We start from the raw sequence: 15,901 nt of genomic DNA, 5'->3' as shown, positions 1-15,901 counted from the left end.
AAAATTTCAAAATCGTTGCCAAAAATGTCACTTTATTTCAGAGCAGATTTAGATTAATAAAGCTGACACATATCTCACCTGAGTTCCCGGTTGCAATTCCAAAACATTTTAACATTTTATTTCAATATAACTTATGAGACCTTTTTTTGGAGCAGACTAGGAGGTCTTCAGAAGATAAGAGATCACGTGGGGAGAGACAACGGGAGATTTGGTCAGAGATGTATGGAGGGGACAGGTTGTGGATGACTTTGTAGATCAGCGTTAGTATTTTAAAGGGGTTTTCTGGGCAAAAATGTATTTATTTTTTAAAAAGTTCTGTTAATGTTTTAATGGGTTAATAAATGCACCCAAATCCATGGCAGACCCTGGACAAATTATCCCGGACAACCCTTTTGAGCAGAAAATGTCAATTATAGCATCAGAATTTTAAGGTTTATTATATAGATAAATTTTATTTTATGGATGTTTGCTTTAAAATTTTGTTTTGTGTAACCACTTAGGTGCTGCGGTCAACATTGACAGCAGCATTTATAGGGTTAAATAGCAAGTATGATTTCTGACTGATAATGGGCAGGGGAGTGATCTTATGAACAAGAATCCGTGGTATCCTCTATCCTGGGGTCATTAAATGTCATAGGGACAGGAGAATAATATATCCTTCTCCTCTTCCCTGCACACTGGCTGAAGTGAGAGCTGTGAGTAGATGAAGCTTCACTTTAACCAGTGATATCTCTGGATCTACTGGGGTAACAGGCAAGACACTGGGTGCATATTAAAGCCAAGATTATTTGTGACTCTGGAGTTAGAGCTAATTATGAAAATGCTTCCTCCTTTCTCTTACTTAGTCTAGCTACTTTACTCAAAGCCTGAGTACGAAATTGTTAGGCCTTGTCTGTCTGTTGCTGATTTTGTGGTGGATTCTGCCCCAAAATCAGCTGAAGATTCCGCACTGACATTGCCTCCTATTGTTTTCAATGGGAGACAGAGATCAGGGAAGATAATCCATCTGCTCGATCTTGTCGCAAAGTCCATGGCTAGAGACTCCCCGCTGTTTAGGCCCACTCATCTAGGTCTAGTCAGTAGAAAAACGCCAAATTTCTGCCACGGGACAGAAAATGAAGAGGAATCCAAGGCTGTATGAGTTTACCCTTTGGGGATACACATGTAAGGCGTTTATACATTTTAATCCTACCTTTATATCAAAAACATTCGTATTGGCCAGTTCTTTCAGGAAGAACGCAGTTTCCCAGGACTGTATAATATAGATGAATTCACGTGCAAAATATTCATAGATGGTTCTCAGATCACACGTTTCACATGTAGACAAGACTTCGAGGAACTTCTCCCTCCCTGTTACAGAGAAATCATTTAGTACTCAAGGTGAAATCATTGGTGTGCACCCCCTAGTGGCAAGAGTGTAAACCCATGGTGCATTCATCCTCAAATAATATGTAAGGGATTCCACATTCCAATGATACATTTATACAGCATCTAAACAGTTAAAGGGATTTTCAGGCACTATGATATTGGTGACCTACTCTTAAGATAGACCATTAATATTAAAGGTATAATCGGCACCCATGACCGCCACTAATTAGTTGTTTGAGGAGCTCCGCCTCCTTTTCTCAGGTCAGTGAGGTCACATCTATTGGTCACATGGCCATGCCTCAGCTCAGTCCTATTCAAAACAAATGGGGCCAACCTGTCATACCAAGCACAGCCACTATGCAGTGTAAAGCGCTGTGCTTGGTAAGCAGTGAAGAGGCCATTCAGTGAGTCCATTGTTGGATCCCTACTAGGATTGAGCGATCGGGATCGCAAAAGATCGAATTCCGATTCCGATCTTTTCCCGCGAGATCGAGGTCGGAGGTTATTTCCCACAATACTTGGCCAGTAGCCAAGCATTGTGGAAAAATAACCTCCAACCTTGATCTCATGGGAAAAGGTCGGAATCCGATCTTTTCCGATCGCTCAACCCTAATCCCTACGATCACCAAAAATTCAATTTCGGACTGGACAGCCCCCTTAAGATTAGGACCATCAGTAAGTCAGAGGTATGATTGCAACCCAACGTCAAGGATTCCCTTTGAGAATAAATAGTCAGATCATTTGTGACGGCCACATGGTCTCTTGTTCCTTTTATAGGGGACCCATGTCGAATTTTTTTGATGCAGTTCTTGAAGCCAAAACTTGGAGTGGATGAGAAGAGAAGAGGAGATGTAGCAGCTGTCCTTTATATGTTCAAACCCTTTAGGGTTGATTTCTGCTTCGAGAAATATCAATGTGTGTCCTCACTGTTAATGAGCTTGCAGTAACCGTATGGGCAATGCCATGGGAACCTAACCCAAATAAGACGTGGTAATATGGGACCCAATGTACTGACCTTCATATCGTGACGGAAATTGTCCCATCGTTTTCTCTTCTAAAGTGAAGAAATAATGACGATTCAATTATTGGCGCAAATCACAGATAGAATATTCCCCATCGTTACCTCTATATGGCAGAGTATAAAGCTCAGTTTGTGTTCACACATAGCAGTAGTGAGCTGCGCACTCAATAACTATGTCACAATATTAATATACTGTATTTCAGCAGTTTTCGTATTATATATATATATACATATATATAATCAATCATCAGAAATCAATTACTTACATGTGAACGTGACCTGATAAACATATATACAAGAAGTGCGCCCCCTAGGAGCCTCCCGGCGTCCCCACAAACTCTCTGTGCACATCTGCTACTGAAAACAAGGAAACTGAAGAAATCCTGCTGCACAAGTCCAGACATGCCGAAAAACTTCCGTACATGTACACTAGATGGCCTCAGGACCTCGGTCACCATCTTGGATAAGGGCAAACTGCCCAAACATTGTAAACTTCATCATAGACCTCCAGGGGGAGCTGATACTTTAATTTAATAGAGATGATACTTTAATTGTATATTTTATTGTTTAACCCCATAATGACCAGGCCTGTGTGTCAATTAATGACCAAGTAAGGGTCAATTACAATTGTATTTTAATTTTTTTTTTTTAAGTTTTGATTTAATTTTTTTGGAGAAGTAACGCCAAAAAAACTAAATCTCAGTAATTTCAACATTTGGTCGCTGAATCACGGGCTGAAATACCGGTGGTGTTGTAGAAAGCAATGGTATCATTTGTGTCTTGTAGTTAAGATATGGCAGAAAGTGGTAGAAGAGACTCGGGGAGGGGGTGAATGTCAAGGCAATTGAGGTTCCTCTGGTAGCTTGATGGCTTCTAAATTTGACGGGACTGTTGGAAAGGGATGAGAATGTAAGTTTTGGTCAGAAATGTAGTGGGATAGTAAGAGAGGTTGGATAGGGAACAGAGGGGGGGTGAAGATGGGGTCCAGTTTGTGTCCCCCTTTGGTAGTGGAGGACCACAAAAGAGGTGGTGAGAGATACTAGTTTGGAGGTAAATGGATGATTTGAGCCAATTGGGATGTTGATGTCTCCCATGATGATTGTACAACTGAAAGGCAGTGCGTGAGCCAGGTGGTGAAGCAGTCCATGAGGTGGTGGATGGCCCTGACACTAGGTAGGTGACAGCTACTTCACAATAAGGGTTAGGCAAGAGATGGCAATGGTGTGGAGGCTGCCATAGGAGAGTGCGGGGAGGAGAGAGGTTGGTGACTGAGGGTGTCAAGCAAATTTCAGTAAGAATAGAAAGTTTGTGAGAAAAGAAGAGACGGTGAGAATGTTTGTGCACATGATATTGCTCCAGAGAAGGGGCAGAAGGGCCTTGTGGCCGACTCACAGTAAAGTCGAGGATCTCCGAAGGTTAATAGAGAACTGTTATTATTACTGTTCCTGCTGCATTGCTGAGGCAGACGCCATATATAATGAGACGAGAACTGATCTCTCCATTAGATCTGATAACCCCGGACTCTGTATGTATTACATAGGCTATAAGGTCTCCTTCATTATATGTGATGTCTCTTCTACCAATACCAAGAGTAACATTGGGAGATTTTTCCGCTCTCCCTGGAATTTCTTGTAGAATCATAGATCTAAAGCTCCATCCAAATCCAAAAAATTCAGGTTTGCGAGCTTGAAATTTTTACATTTTTCCCCATGAAATCAGAATAGAGAAAATAGGAATTCCTTAGACTTTAGACTCCAAGTATCTGCTCTTTGTATACTACTGGTCTGTCTCACGATGACTTTACCTGTACTCAGACACTATGCAATGCTGCGATGGCCTTCAGGAAGAGACTGGAGGGAGGAGGAGGAGGGGGCGGGATTCTTACCTGGATCACCGGTTTCATTTTCAGTTTAACTCTTTGCGTCCCATGTTCTTACTGCCTCCTCAAGCTACATTGTGCTCTGCACCGAAATTATATAACTCCGCTTTGTTCATTGTATTTACTTAGTATAGATTAAATAGAACGCTGTTAAAACATTCAAAAGAGATGCAAAGATTGCTGATGTTTGGTCACATTGCCTCCAAAAAATTGGAATAAAAAAATACTACTCACTCTACAAAATACAAGCCCTTGCTCAGCTCTGTGAAAGTGAAATTGAAACAAAGTTTCGACCCTCGAAATAGGGTGACACAAAATGTTATGATTTTTTTTATTAGGTGTTTTTATTGTGCAAAAGTAGGAAAAAATAAAAAATTCTACATAAATTTATTCTGACTGTTATCGTACTGACCCGCAGAATAAAGGTAACATGTTCTATAAGCCACATAGTGCACTGCACAATATTTAAACATAAAAAAGCCAGAAATAATTTTTTAGAACCCCAAAAAGAGTTAATATAAGTTAATCAAATAGTTATGTGTACCCCAAAATGGTGCCATTGAAAAACACAATGCAGAAAGAAAATCCAAGTGTACTGACGAAAAATATGACAATGTCAACAACAACAAAAAAGTTCTGGCCTTGGGAATGTAACAATAAAACAAATACTGCGTGGTAAGTAGTTGAAGGGTTTTCCTGAGTACAGTAAGTGTCGGCCTACTGTATCTCCAGGTGACGCCACCATTTGTAAACCTCCATCCACTTCTACCTGAAAACAATCAGCATGGAACTCGCTGTATGACGCAGATTTTCAGATCCGTAACATTCCTTCTTGTGCCGAAATTAGGTGGATTTCCCAGAAGGACCTCTCCCACCAGTCCATCATCCATCTTCTTGTTTCTTCATCTATGTATAATCTTCAGATGGGAGTTTTGATTTCTCAGCTCTCTTATGGCTTCTTGTTCTTTCTCCATCAGTCCATTGCCCAGAATACTAGAAGAAAACAAGATTATATGAGATATAACGGACTATGAGGCAACACATTGCTTAGATCAGTAAGAAAGACAACAGGGGAACGACACTTGGCGGTAATGTGATGGGCCACAAACTCTTACGATGGACATTAGATGTACTGATTCCAACACCACACCATCTAATATCCTCTGATGGGACATGTCCGGGAAATAAGGTTTGGGCAATTAGATTCTTCACTGCTCAATCCTTTTACTTATCTTCCTTTCCCTGCTCGGAAGATAAGTATAATCTATGAAGAATATGGAATCCGCTTTCTTCGCAGTGCAAATGTGCTGGGGTAAGATAGTTGGCCGACCATTACCTAATGTTTCAAGGCTCCTCTACTTAAGTAAGCTCCATTGATTTGTTTGTTCACAGTGTTTTCTTGTAATCAGATCCCGTAGGCCAATTGTAAGCTCTGATCCAAGAAGTGGTCAACATGACCCGATCGGAAATGTGGACAGGAAGTGACAATAAAGTCTAGTGATGGTGGGGGGAATTTACTATGGTGGTTGTACCTGAATTCTTGTCTAGACCATCTTTGAGTAGATAGACAAGTTTATGTGACTTAGTATTGTTAAAAAAGCAACAAGTGCGCTAATTTTGCCAAAATTTTTAAAGCCAAAGTACTGTATAATAGTTCTGAGAGGCAGATGAGACAGTCAGACATTAGTAGAGACGTCACATATGAAGGTGCAGTCAGCAGTTTATCGACATAACAATGGTGGAGCATAAAATAGAATAAAATCCCTGTCCCCACATGTCTCCTCCTGTACACATCTATTATACTTACTCCAATTCTTCTATCCTGCAGGCTGGACTGGACAGAGCGGCCATCAAGTCACTGAAGTGAGGACCGGACAAATTGTTATTAGACAGAACGAGTTTCTTCAGGGACTGGTTATTCTTTATTCCAGAGGCCAACTGGGTGCAGGAAGTGTCTGGTAGTCCAACCTTATCCAAACTGTAACAATGGGAAATAAAAAAACAGGTCAAAATGGACAACCTGTAGCAATGGAGCAGTAACAATTATACACTGTGCTAGTGAAGACCACCACAAATACCATGGATCCCTCATTGCCATAAACTAGTAGGAAATAATTAGAAAAGTCCAAAAATGTTTAAATTTGTTTATGATCTTCTGCGTCTTCGGATCTAGAAGTCTTCAGCTTGTGTATATAATACAATATATTATACAACTCATTCACAGTCTCCATGACCATGGAGGTTCTCTTTCCAGAAAGCAGTTAGATATACTGAATGATAATATCAAGGGCTGCTCATGTATGAGGTTTCTACCCTATGGATTTCATAAAGAGTTGGGCCTCATTCTCAGCATTTTGTGATGACAAGTCCTGGTAGACTAGATCGAGGAACCATAAGAGACGTCATTGAAATGGTTGTGAGAAGTTAGAGTGTGGACTAGTAAATTTGGGTAGGGGTGGAGATTCAACCTCATGGTGCCAAGAAGCGTGAAGTTGGACATCATCAGTAGGAGGATTGTGTAATGGGAACCAAAGGTAAGGTTAGGTTCACAACTACATTGGAATCTCCAATCTCCAGTCCAGCAGAAATCCCATACAAAAAACCCTTGCAAGGCTGGCTTTTTGTTTGACACAACTAACTCCATTAAAGTCAATGGGATACCTTGGGACCCGTCGATCCCGTTCTTCTGGTCGTGAGACAGAATTGAAGTGCAGCGCACGTGGAAATGTAGCATCATTTGGGAGAAAGGGTTTTGAGGAAGCTGATAGGTCAATGTGATTTGGGTTAAGGGTTATAAAAGGTGAAAACAAAGGGAAAGGGTGGTTAGTACATTTGTTTCGTGACACCCATCACAAGTTTTTATTTCATATTTTGCTATGTTACAAGAATATCTCTTACACTGGAGTTTATGTAAGGTGGATACACTGTGCTTCAACCAGAAAGGTTGTCTTGGAAAATACCTAGTGGCCTCACTACAGCATATCCAAGGCTTGGCTTGGAAAGCTGATTCCCCAAATGTGTGACCATCCATTCGTGACTCACTCAAAGGAATCAACTAAGGACAGGAAAGTCAAGATGGCGTCACACCAGTTTGAGGATACACCAGCCAGCAGTATTGTCTGGTTGAGGTGTTGTGTTTTGTCTTTGGTTACCTAAGGTTTCTGGTTGTTTCAGAGAATAAACTTAGTATCTTCCACTACTATCTTTCTTCCAAAGCTTGTGTCCTGGTTGTTTTCGGAATGTGGTGGTGTTCACATTGTAGGGAGGATTAGCATATTCACTCTTCATACTCACTGTATTTCCTCTATCCTGCAGGCTGGACTGGACAGAGCAGCCATCAAGTCGCTGAAGTGAGGACCAGACAGACGGTTACGAGACAGGTCAAGTATCTTCAAGGACTGGTTATTCTTTATTCCTTCCGCCAATTGGATGCAGGAATCGTTTGTTAGGTCATTATCAGCCAACCTGCAAGAAAAAGTATAAATCATCTAATATGTTCTAGATATAGTTATATAGAATTATCATAGGACGAAATAAATAAAGACAATGCCAGAGGTAATGGACTGAAGCCAGTCGTCTTGTATGAGGTGCTCACGACACCAGATGTTGCACCAGAAGTATTATTCCACACCTCAGGTGATGGTTCTCTGACTTTAGATGGTGCTGAGGGCGATTGTGGTTTTTGTCTGCTTGATATTCACTTGTATATTTACAGATTGTACCAACTGATCATACAGTTCAGTATTTGGTCTCCTGCACCCTCACTTAGCAGTCATCAATCCCTTCAGTGCAGTACTACTCATGGCCGACACTATAGGGTTGGATATGCTCAGCTGGTCAGAACTTTCAGATGCAGATCTAATCTGAGCTCTAACTCAGTGTCCAATCCAGGGCTGAGGCGGGGTATTTAACCCTGGCTCTAGTACTAGTATATTGCCTATGATTGCTTCTAGTATCTAGGCTCCCTATGTTACCTGTACCCACTCCCAATATTTCGATCTCCTGGTTTACTGATTTTGGCTTGTTTTCCTGGCTAACCTCTCTCTTGCTGATTTGGTCGTATCTGACACCACTTGGACTCAACCATAGCCTTTCCTTTCAGTATTATTTTCTTTCTGTTTTGGCTATTCTTGCACACTCTTAATTTTTCACCCCAACCAATGTATTACTTTGTAGGTTTTCTGGTTCAGTTCTTAGCCTGAAATTGAACCAGTTTTCTTAAACATTGCAATCTGGGTTCTGAGCAACCAAGTCCATCCTGCCTTGCGGTGTGCTCTGATGAGCACCTTGGTGTACATATTGTTACGGACATCAAGGGGTCCTCATAATAGAGTATGTTGCAGGGTTCCAAATTAATTAATTAACAGGCCTGGATGGACTACACCCATCCTTTGGGGCCTGGAGAAGCCACACAGACACACACACAGCTGATAGTGTATTAAGTGAGTTCTGATTTTAATGGTGCAAAAAGGTAGTTTAAATACAATACAGACAAAAGCAGGTTGGACTATTCTAATGACATGATTGGTTGGAGAGTTATAACATACGGTGTGGCACATGACTATTGGATAAGGCCTAATGTAATCTGCATCTCATTATTACTTTCCAAACTGGGATGACCTTTCTCATGAAATAAAGAAGAATCTAAACTATTTATGTGTAAACCAACATCTTACACTAATTCTAGATGTATATATCACAGCAAGAGAGATAATGATCACATGCTGGTCTGACGATCAACAGGTTATAGAACCTGTTTCTACACACACCTTCAAAGATGAGACCCTTACCACAAACAGATAAGGAGTTATAACCCAACCGTCAACATTCCACACGCCTTATCCCCTAAAGGGGTCTCTTAGACTCTAAAACAGACATTCTTATAAAGTTTATATGAAAGGAAACTACAAGATGGCTGAAAAGAATACAAAGATGGAGGATGTGATCCTAACAATATGGACTCCTCAAAATGGAGTGGTGTGAATTATAGGTAGCTTATGTTGTTTGTGGCCAAATGATCATGTCAGCGACTTGCTGAATTTCAGAGAAATTGCACAACACACACTTCCGATAATTTAGTGTACTTTCCAGAAATAAAATCTTAAAAGTTGCCATTTCCAATGTGAATATAGAGGGTTGCACCTAACCTAGAGCTAGTGCTGGCTGTGTTCCTAAGGCCTTATACTTACCGTAATTCCTCTATCCTGCAGGCTGGACTGGACAGAGCGGCCATCAAGTCACTGAAGTGAGGACCAGACAGACGATTGTAAGAAAGGTGAAGAATCCTCAGAGACTTGTTATTCCTTATTACAGAGGCCAAGTGGGGGCAGGAGCCGTCTGTGAAATCATTAGTTCGTAAGCTGAAGGAGAAAAAAAAGGATAAGCATATCATGTTCAAAGTAAAGATTTACTTCTGTCTAAGCTAGAGTTCAAAAAGTTTTAGGGTTCCTGTAACCCCTTAACAACCAATCACGAATATATTATTTGAAAATATGTTCAGGTTCAGGTGCTAGACGGATACATCATGAGGACCTACCAGCACAGCTGCCTGTAACAGAGACCGCAGTTTAACCCCTCTTGCTTGACAGAAGGAAGGGGCTCTCTCTGTTACCCCATTAGCCAGACACCCCCAAAACCAATAAATGTCCCCAAGCCTGCCATCAGTATCTTTGATGGAAAAGTTTTGGAATGCAAGAATTCAAAAAGTGGTAAAAAGTGATAGACAGTTGTCGTTAAGGAGTTAATACTACTCTCTTCAGGCCAGTACTACACAGTGATATTTGCTGTGCCACGTTAAGATAGCAAATCTCTAATATTATAGTTTATATGGCCATACATTTTTGTTTTGAAAAATGTGAAAAATAGAATGGCCCTTCAACTTTAGTGAAAAAATAACAATTGGAGGACCCCATTATAGTGTGGGGGTGCACAGGTGTAAACCTAGTCTAAATTGTCATCATCCATATAGCTAAGAAATGCAGTTGCATAGAGATGTGAACGCAAAAAGTTGCAACAGCATGTACGGAAATGGTGCAATTTGCCTTAAAATGTTTTCAAATATTTACAAATAAGAGACCATCATGGAATTGCCTTTAAAATTCTAACAAAACCTTGAGGAAATGGCAGAATAAAGGCCTTAGATGGATAGGGGTATTGTTTAAGGCAGGTGTAGGAAAGAAAGCAAGAATATTTTCAAAAATGAAGTCAATGGGGGCCACACGGTGGCTCAGTGGTTAGCTCTGCAGCCTTGCAGCGCTGGTGTCCTGGTGTTCAAATCCTGCCAAGGGCAAAAAAAAAACATCTGCAAGGAGTTTGTATGTTCTCCCCGTGTTTGCATGGATTTCCATCCCATATTCCAAAAAAGACATACTGATAGGGAAAAATGTACATTGTGAGCTCTATGTGGGGCTGACAACCTACATTAAAAAATAAAATTAAGTCAATGGAGAAAAGACCTTTGCCTTTTGGAAGTTTATGTAGATTGTGAGTCCCATATAGGACTTATAATGTACATTTTTCCCTATCAGTATGTCTTTGGAGTATGGGAGGAAATCCACACAAACATGGGGAGAACATACAAACTCCTTGCCGCTTTTGCTCCTGGCAGGATTCGTACACAGGACTCCAGCGCTGCAGTGCTAACCACTGAGCCACCGTGTTGCGCCAATAGTGCAATAATATTGTCAGGATTCTCAATACAGCTACTATTCCTTTAAGGTTATTGTGTCAAACTGTGCTTGTTCAATTATCAGCTGAAGATATATATATATATATATATATATATATATATATATATATATATATATGTATATATATAAGATCCCTACCTTCTGAGCCATGCTGCCTGCCTCTAGTTTGGCTATGAACCTAATCATGCGTGTATTAGATTGCTGTTCTGACCCTTGGCTTGTTTATGGTTGTTCATTTGTCTGCTGATTCTTTGATGTTACCACCCAGAACTGAACCTTGGCTTTGTATTGGATATCCATCTTGTCTCCTGATTCTGCCTTTGACAACATCTCCTGGCATTAACCATTTGTCTGGACACTGATTCCCCTTTTTCAGATCTGTCCTGTAAGTTAATTGTGGGTTCTGGTTTTGGCTTCATATGGTATCTGATGGTGGTAAATTGGACCCCTAAATTCAGCAAAGTCCATCTGGCCTCACGGCCAGCACTGGTGTTTGGGGTCTGGACCTATCTCGTAACATAGTACTGGATTTAAGTAGCCTATTTACTGCTCTCCTTTGGATGACATTTGCTCCTGGAACTCAACCATAACAAATATGTGATATACTATGTATTGGATCTCACAATGGACCCATCAGTTGTTAATAATGAAACTAATATACTAGGCATGGAAGGTAATAATGACCACAGTGGAAATATAAATATAGATGAAACATAATATAGAACATTAGTAAGTTAGGTTCTTAACTGTTCCTAGACGTTGCTAAATATTGGAGTATGATCCAGGCATTTTTTTCTGCCCAAACAAGGTACTGATGGGGGCAGGGAAAAGGTCCAGACACTGAACTCATTAACCAAAGGGTAATTGGGGTATCACCTTTGGTGTCTCGCCCTGAACCCTGATGTAGCCCTAGCCTGACCCTATGGTTATCTGGCAAGGAATTATGATTGTTCATAGTTTTTTGGTTTCAAGATGGAGGGCAGGACTTTCCCTCTTCGTGACATCACTCGAGGGAGGACACCAGAGTAGTATATGGTCTCACCTGGGGTGGGACAAAGAGAGTTCTGATCTTGGTAGTCATATTAGTAGACTGAGGCTCCATTACTGACTTAAGCATATGCCCTGAGGCCTTGGAGTCAGGCCTCAGTGAACCTATTTTGGTATTGTTTTTTTTCTATCTTTTATTCCCGTATAATTTTATGTACTGTATTGTGCTTTTACCCGTATTTGCTTAACGATCCATTGATGTATATTTCTGTATATGTTAGAAGCTAGTATTGACCCACTCGGATTAATAAATATATAAAATTTATGAAGCTCATTTCGTATCATCCTATGAACTCAGCACACTCACGGGGTGTTAGGGGAAAGTAAGAAGGTTGATTGCAGATGTGGCAATGTAGATATCCTTCACAAGTCTAAAAAAACATCAAAGCAGATAAAAGAAAGAATATCATTTACATTATTACCTGAGATATTTCAGGGTACGTAAACCTGGTATGAGTTTTTCTAAACCTTCAGTCTGTAAGAAACATCCAGTTAGATCCAGTTTTTCTATATTTTTGCAAATGTCCAGAATAAATGCTAACACTGTGCAGTCTAGAGCTGACATCCGAACTCTGGAAAGGTCAAAACATGTGTATGATTTTAAAGATTCCAGCACTAGCTCCTTATTCCTGGCTTCAAACAGATAGAAGAATGTATTTAGAAGACATCGCTTGTTGTCTTCACTTTCCATCAGCTTTTGTTCTTCTGGAATGAGGTTCTTCATCCAATTGATGACATCTCTGGAAGCCTGAGTTACTTGTTCATTTAGGAATTCACATAAAATTGACCTGGTGGTGCCGTCTGATAGACCACACAGGAAACGGAGGAACATCTCACCACGTCCTGGATAAGATTTGAATTTATTTAGTGATTTCTGTAACTTCTCAGGAGAATAATTAATATAATGGACCAGGGCAGAGAAGAATTCCTGAACAGTGAGATGTAAGAAGGAATAGGTCACAGGTTCCTCTGATTCCATCAGAAAACTTGACAAGAGCTTTGACTTATTGTCCACATAGAAAGAATCCAGATCTAATTCCTCAAAAATAACTCTATGATTCATGACTCCATATTGTGCCATCCATCCGATGGACTGCAGGATCTCCTGAGCGTCACTTTTCTCCAGGCTGTGATTGGACAGAATGTTGGCGACAAATATGGCAAAGAGTTGTGTCACTGTTCTGGGTAATAATGTCACCTGCTGGTCACTACTTGTTGTCTGGAAGCTCCTGGATAGTACAGTACAGATGATCCAGCAGTAGGACGGGAGGTAACAGAACGTGTACAAGGTGGCATTCTGCTTCACATAAGTAAAAGCCTTCTCTGACAGTTCAGGGTTGGAGAAGAAATTCTCAAAGTAAGTCTTTCGTTCTTCTGGAAGAAACCCAGTGATTTCTACTATTCTCTGGAAAACTCTACAATCAATTGATGCCAGTCTGGTCGGGCGACTGGTCATTAGGACAGAACAACCAGTAAGAAGAGACTTTCTCACCAAACTAACCACAATCTGACCACAATGTCCGAGCTGTTTAGGATGAGAGCACAAGTGACGTGATGTGAAATCCATTGTATGATTGCTTTCATCTAATCCATCAAATATAAAGAGAAGTTTCTTTGGATCTTGTAAGATGTTCTCCAGCTGCTCCTCCAGATATGGGTACTGATGAAGGATCATGGTCTCCAGACTAACCTTATCCTCAAGTCTGTTGAGTTTCCGAAACTTAAAGAAAAAGACAAAAGAGAATCTTTGATAGAGATCGCCCTTCACCCAGTCATAGACAAACTTCTGCATCAGTGTGGTCTTCCCTACACCGGGCACTCCGATCACCATTACTATATGTGGCACAAGTCCGGATCGGTGACACCAACGGAACATCTTGTTGGGGGAAATGAATTGCAGTTCATTTTGGGTTTCCTTTAAATATTCATCATGTTTTACCCCGGTCTCTATGAGCTCATTCTCAGAGTGTTTCCTAAAGCATTGAGTGGAGGCAATGATGAGGTTCACATAACGTGTATTGAAGGGGAAACTTTCCTCTCCCTGGTTACATTTTGGTGGTTTTTGCTCTACAAATTTCTGAGTTCTTTCAAATAAACACTTCTCGTGGACGGTTTGGACGTCTATGGAAGGAGAAAAATAACACGTAAACAATAGATACTAAAGTAGGTCTGTAAATGTATCTCATATCTTTATAAATAGCTAATGTATACTGGAAATTGGACTCATATCTTGGGACATTTTTGTAATTTAATTCCATAGACCCTAGATATTTCTTACATTCTGTTCTCCTTATTACATATGTGTAGTCTGAGCCATACAATATTTGAAGAATTACCTCATGGGATCGCCATCTTTCCTGGGTTAGATGGAATGGCATAGTAAGAAGTACAGTCGAACGATGAAGACTATGGCTTAAAATTGGCCACAATCAGCTTTAGGTCTCCTGCACACAGGCAAATACAATCCGGAAAATCAAGACAGTACATTGTCCAAATTTTCCAGACTGGATCTGGTCCGGAGATTGGGACTTCTTACATTGTAGTGATCTACAATGCTAGGAGTCCCTGCCTCCCTGTCGCTCTACTGTCCCATACATTATAGTGTGGGACACCGCAACCACGAGAGGTAGGTACTCTGAGCATCATACTACATTATAATGCAGGGAATCCCAGATCTCCTTCCATATTTGCCCAAGTGCAGAAGGCCTTATTTTATTTACAACCACAGATATTACATCAGTGAACGTTAAAATATATCTTGGACCATCTGGACATTAACTAAACACTCGTTGGCTGTCCAAAAGGAATCCCTCCCCTAATAATAAGTCTATTGCTGATAACCCAGACATAAAGTCAGTAGGTGGTCAGAAAGTGGTTAAAGGGGATGTGCCGTTATGGAAACTTATCCTCATCCAAAGGCCACCGGGGACCCGATTATTGGGAGGACGGGGAATCAAGAGCCTCCATAAATCCTTGTGACTGGAGAGCCAGTGCCCTTGAATGATCGGAGCTCCATTCACTGCTCTTAGGCTGAGGGAACTGTGAATTCAGCACCGGTCATGTAAGTGCACTGGTGCACCATTCACAACTAGGTTTTTAGGGAACTTTGGGTCCATTATCCTACTGATCATTGGGGAATCCATTGAGTAATCGAGCCACCAGTGATCAGAAATTCACACTCTGTCCTCCTGTGGATAGGGGATAATTGTTCATTATGGAACAACGCCTTTAAGAAAGTCTAACACCATGACTATTTATACAGTGCATATATTTTTTCCTCAGTCTTCTCCATCTCGCTCTTATTTAAGTCTACTTTAAATACTGCAGTGTGTAAATAATGACTTGAATCTAATATATTACATTGTTTACCTTTTAATTCTTGAGGAAGTGTCTGCCCATATTTATCTAGTTGGATTTGTTCCACCAAAGTCACACCTAAAGAGCAAGAAAATTCCTGAACTGTATTGTAATATACACCATTAATGTGGTGGCCATCTGTTATGTTACCACTTACTACATAACAGTGTCCAGTACATTCCAGGTAAGTTTACATCACATGGTTGTAAGTAGCATTCAGTAGTGGTAGAGTAGACAACATTAGTTACAATATCTTTTACTGCACGTTAAAATGGAAACATGATATTGGCCGATAGTGGCCTTGTCACCAGTCGTCCTCCTCACTCTTGTAATCACATTGGAGTGTCCGAGTGACCACCCCAATTTTTAGACATGCCACACCCACATATGTGACACCAGCACAAAAATGTGTTAGCCACATTCCCTTTTTGAGGTGTGTCATCGATATATAAAGTACCCAAGTCCTGTATAAAATAACTGAGGTCCTCGAAGACGCTGGAGATTTGCCAGCTCTTTGAGCCAAGTATGACTGTAATACTC

At 40.7% G+C, this 15,901-nt stretch overlaps 2 protein-coding genes and 1 long non-coding RNA gene across 4 annotated transcripts in view; 1 reads left to right on the top strand and 2 right to left on the bottom strand.

Annotated features, from left to right (window-relative positions):
* The window catches only part of LOC142214346 (NACHT, LRR and PYD domains-containing protein 3-like), a 61,460-nt gene extending 58,697 nt beyond the window's left edge, over nt 1–2,763 (bottom strand). The window contains exons 1-3 of one of the 2 annotated variants that reach the window (XM_075283277.1): nt 2,656–2,763; nt 2,384–2,422; nt 1,193–1,350 (exon numbers count right to left, since the gene is read on the bottom strand). In XM_075283277.1, the coding sequence (XP_075139378.1) occupies nt 1,193–1,350; nt 2,384–2,411 (186 nt within the window). In that variant the 5' untranslated portion in view covers nt 2,412–2,422; nt 2,656–2,763. Of the gene's footprint in view, nt 1–1,192; nt 1,351–2,383; nt 2,423–2,655 lie in introns of those variants that run through there. The other variant, XM_075283278.1, reaches the window with a different exon arrangement.
* LOC142214343 (NACHT, LRR and PYD domains-containing protein 12-like) overlaps nt 1–15,901 on the bottom strand; it is a 196,665-nt gene that overhangs the window by 165,537 nt on the left and 15,227 nt on the right. The window contains exons 5-9 of the mRNA XM_075283273.1: nt 15,374–15,439; nt 12,427–14,125; nt 9,458–9,628; nt 7,563–7,733; nt 6,076–6,246 (exon numbers count right to left, since the gene is read on the bottom strand). Coding sequence (XP_075139374.1) covers nt 6,076–6,246; nt 7,563–7,733; nt 9,458–9,628; nt 12,427–14,125; nt 15,374–15,439 — 2,278 coding nt within the window. The remainder of the gene's footprint in view (nt 1–6,075; nt 6,247–7,562; nt 7,734–9,457; nt 9,629–12,426; nt 14,126–15,373; nt 15,440–15,901) is intronic.
* LOC142214355 (uncharacterized) lies at nt 6,713–9,532 on the top strand. Its single transcript, XR_012717270.1, has 3 exons — nt 6,713–6,802; nt 7,584–7,648; nt 9,479–9,532. It is a non-coding gene; the product is annotated as an uncharacterized LOC142214355 (long non-coding RNA).

This window comes from Leptodactylus fuscus, chromosome 7 (genome assembly GCF_031893055.1).
Source record: "Leptodactylus fuscus isolate aLepFus1 chromosome 7, aLepFus1.hap2, whole genome shotgun sequence".
NCBI classification, from domain to species: Eukaryota; Metazoa; Chordata; class Amphibia; order Anura; family Leptodactylidae; genus Leptodactylus; species Leptodactylus fuscus.
The sequence above is the reverse complement of the archived record's forward strand: the minus strand, read 5'-3'. Positions and strand labels throughout refer to the sequence as shown.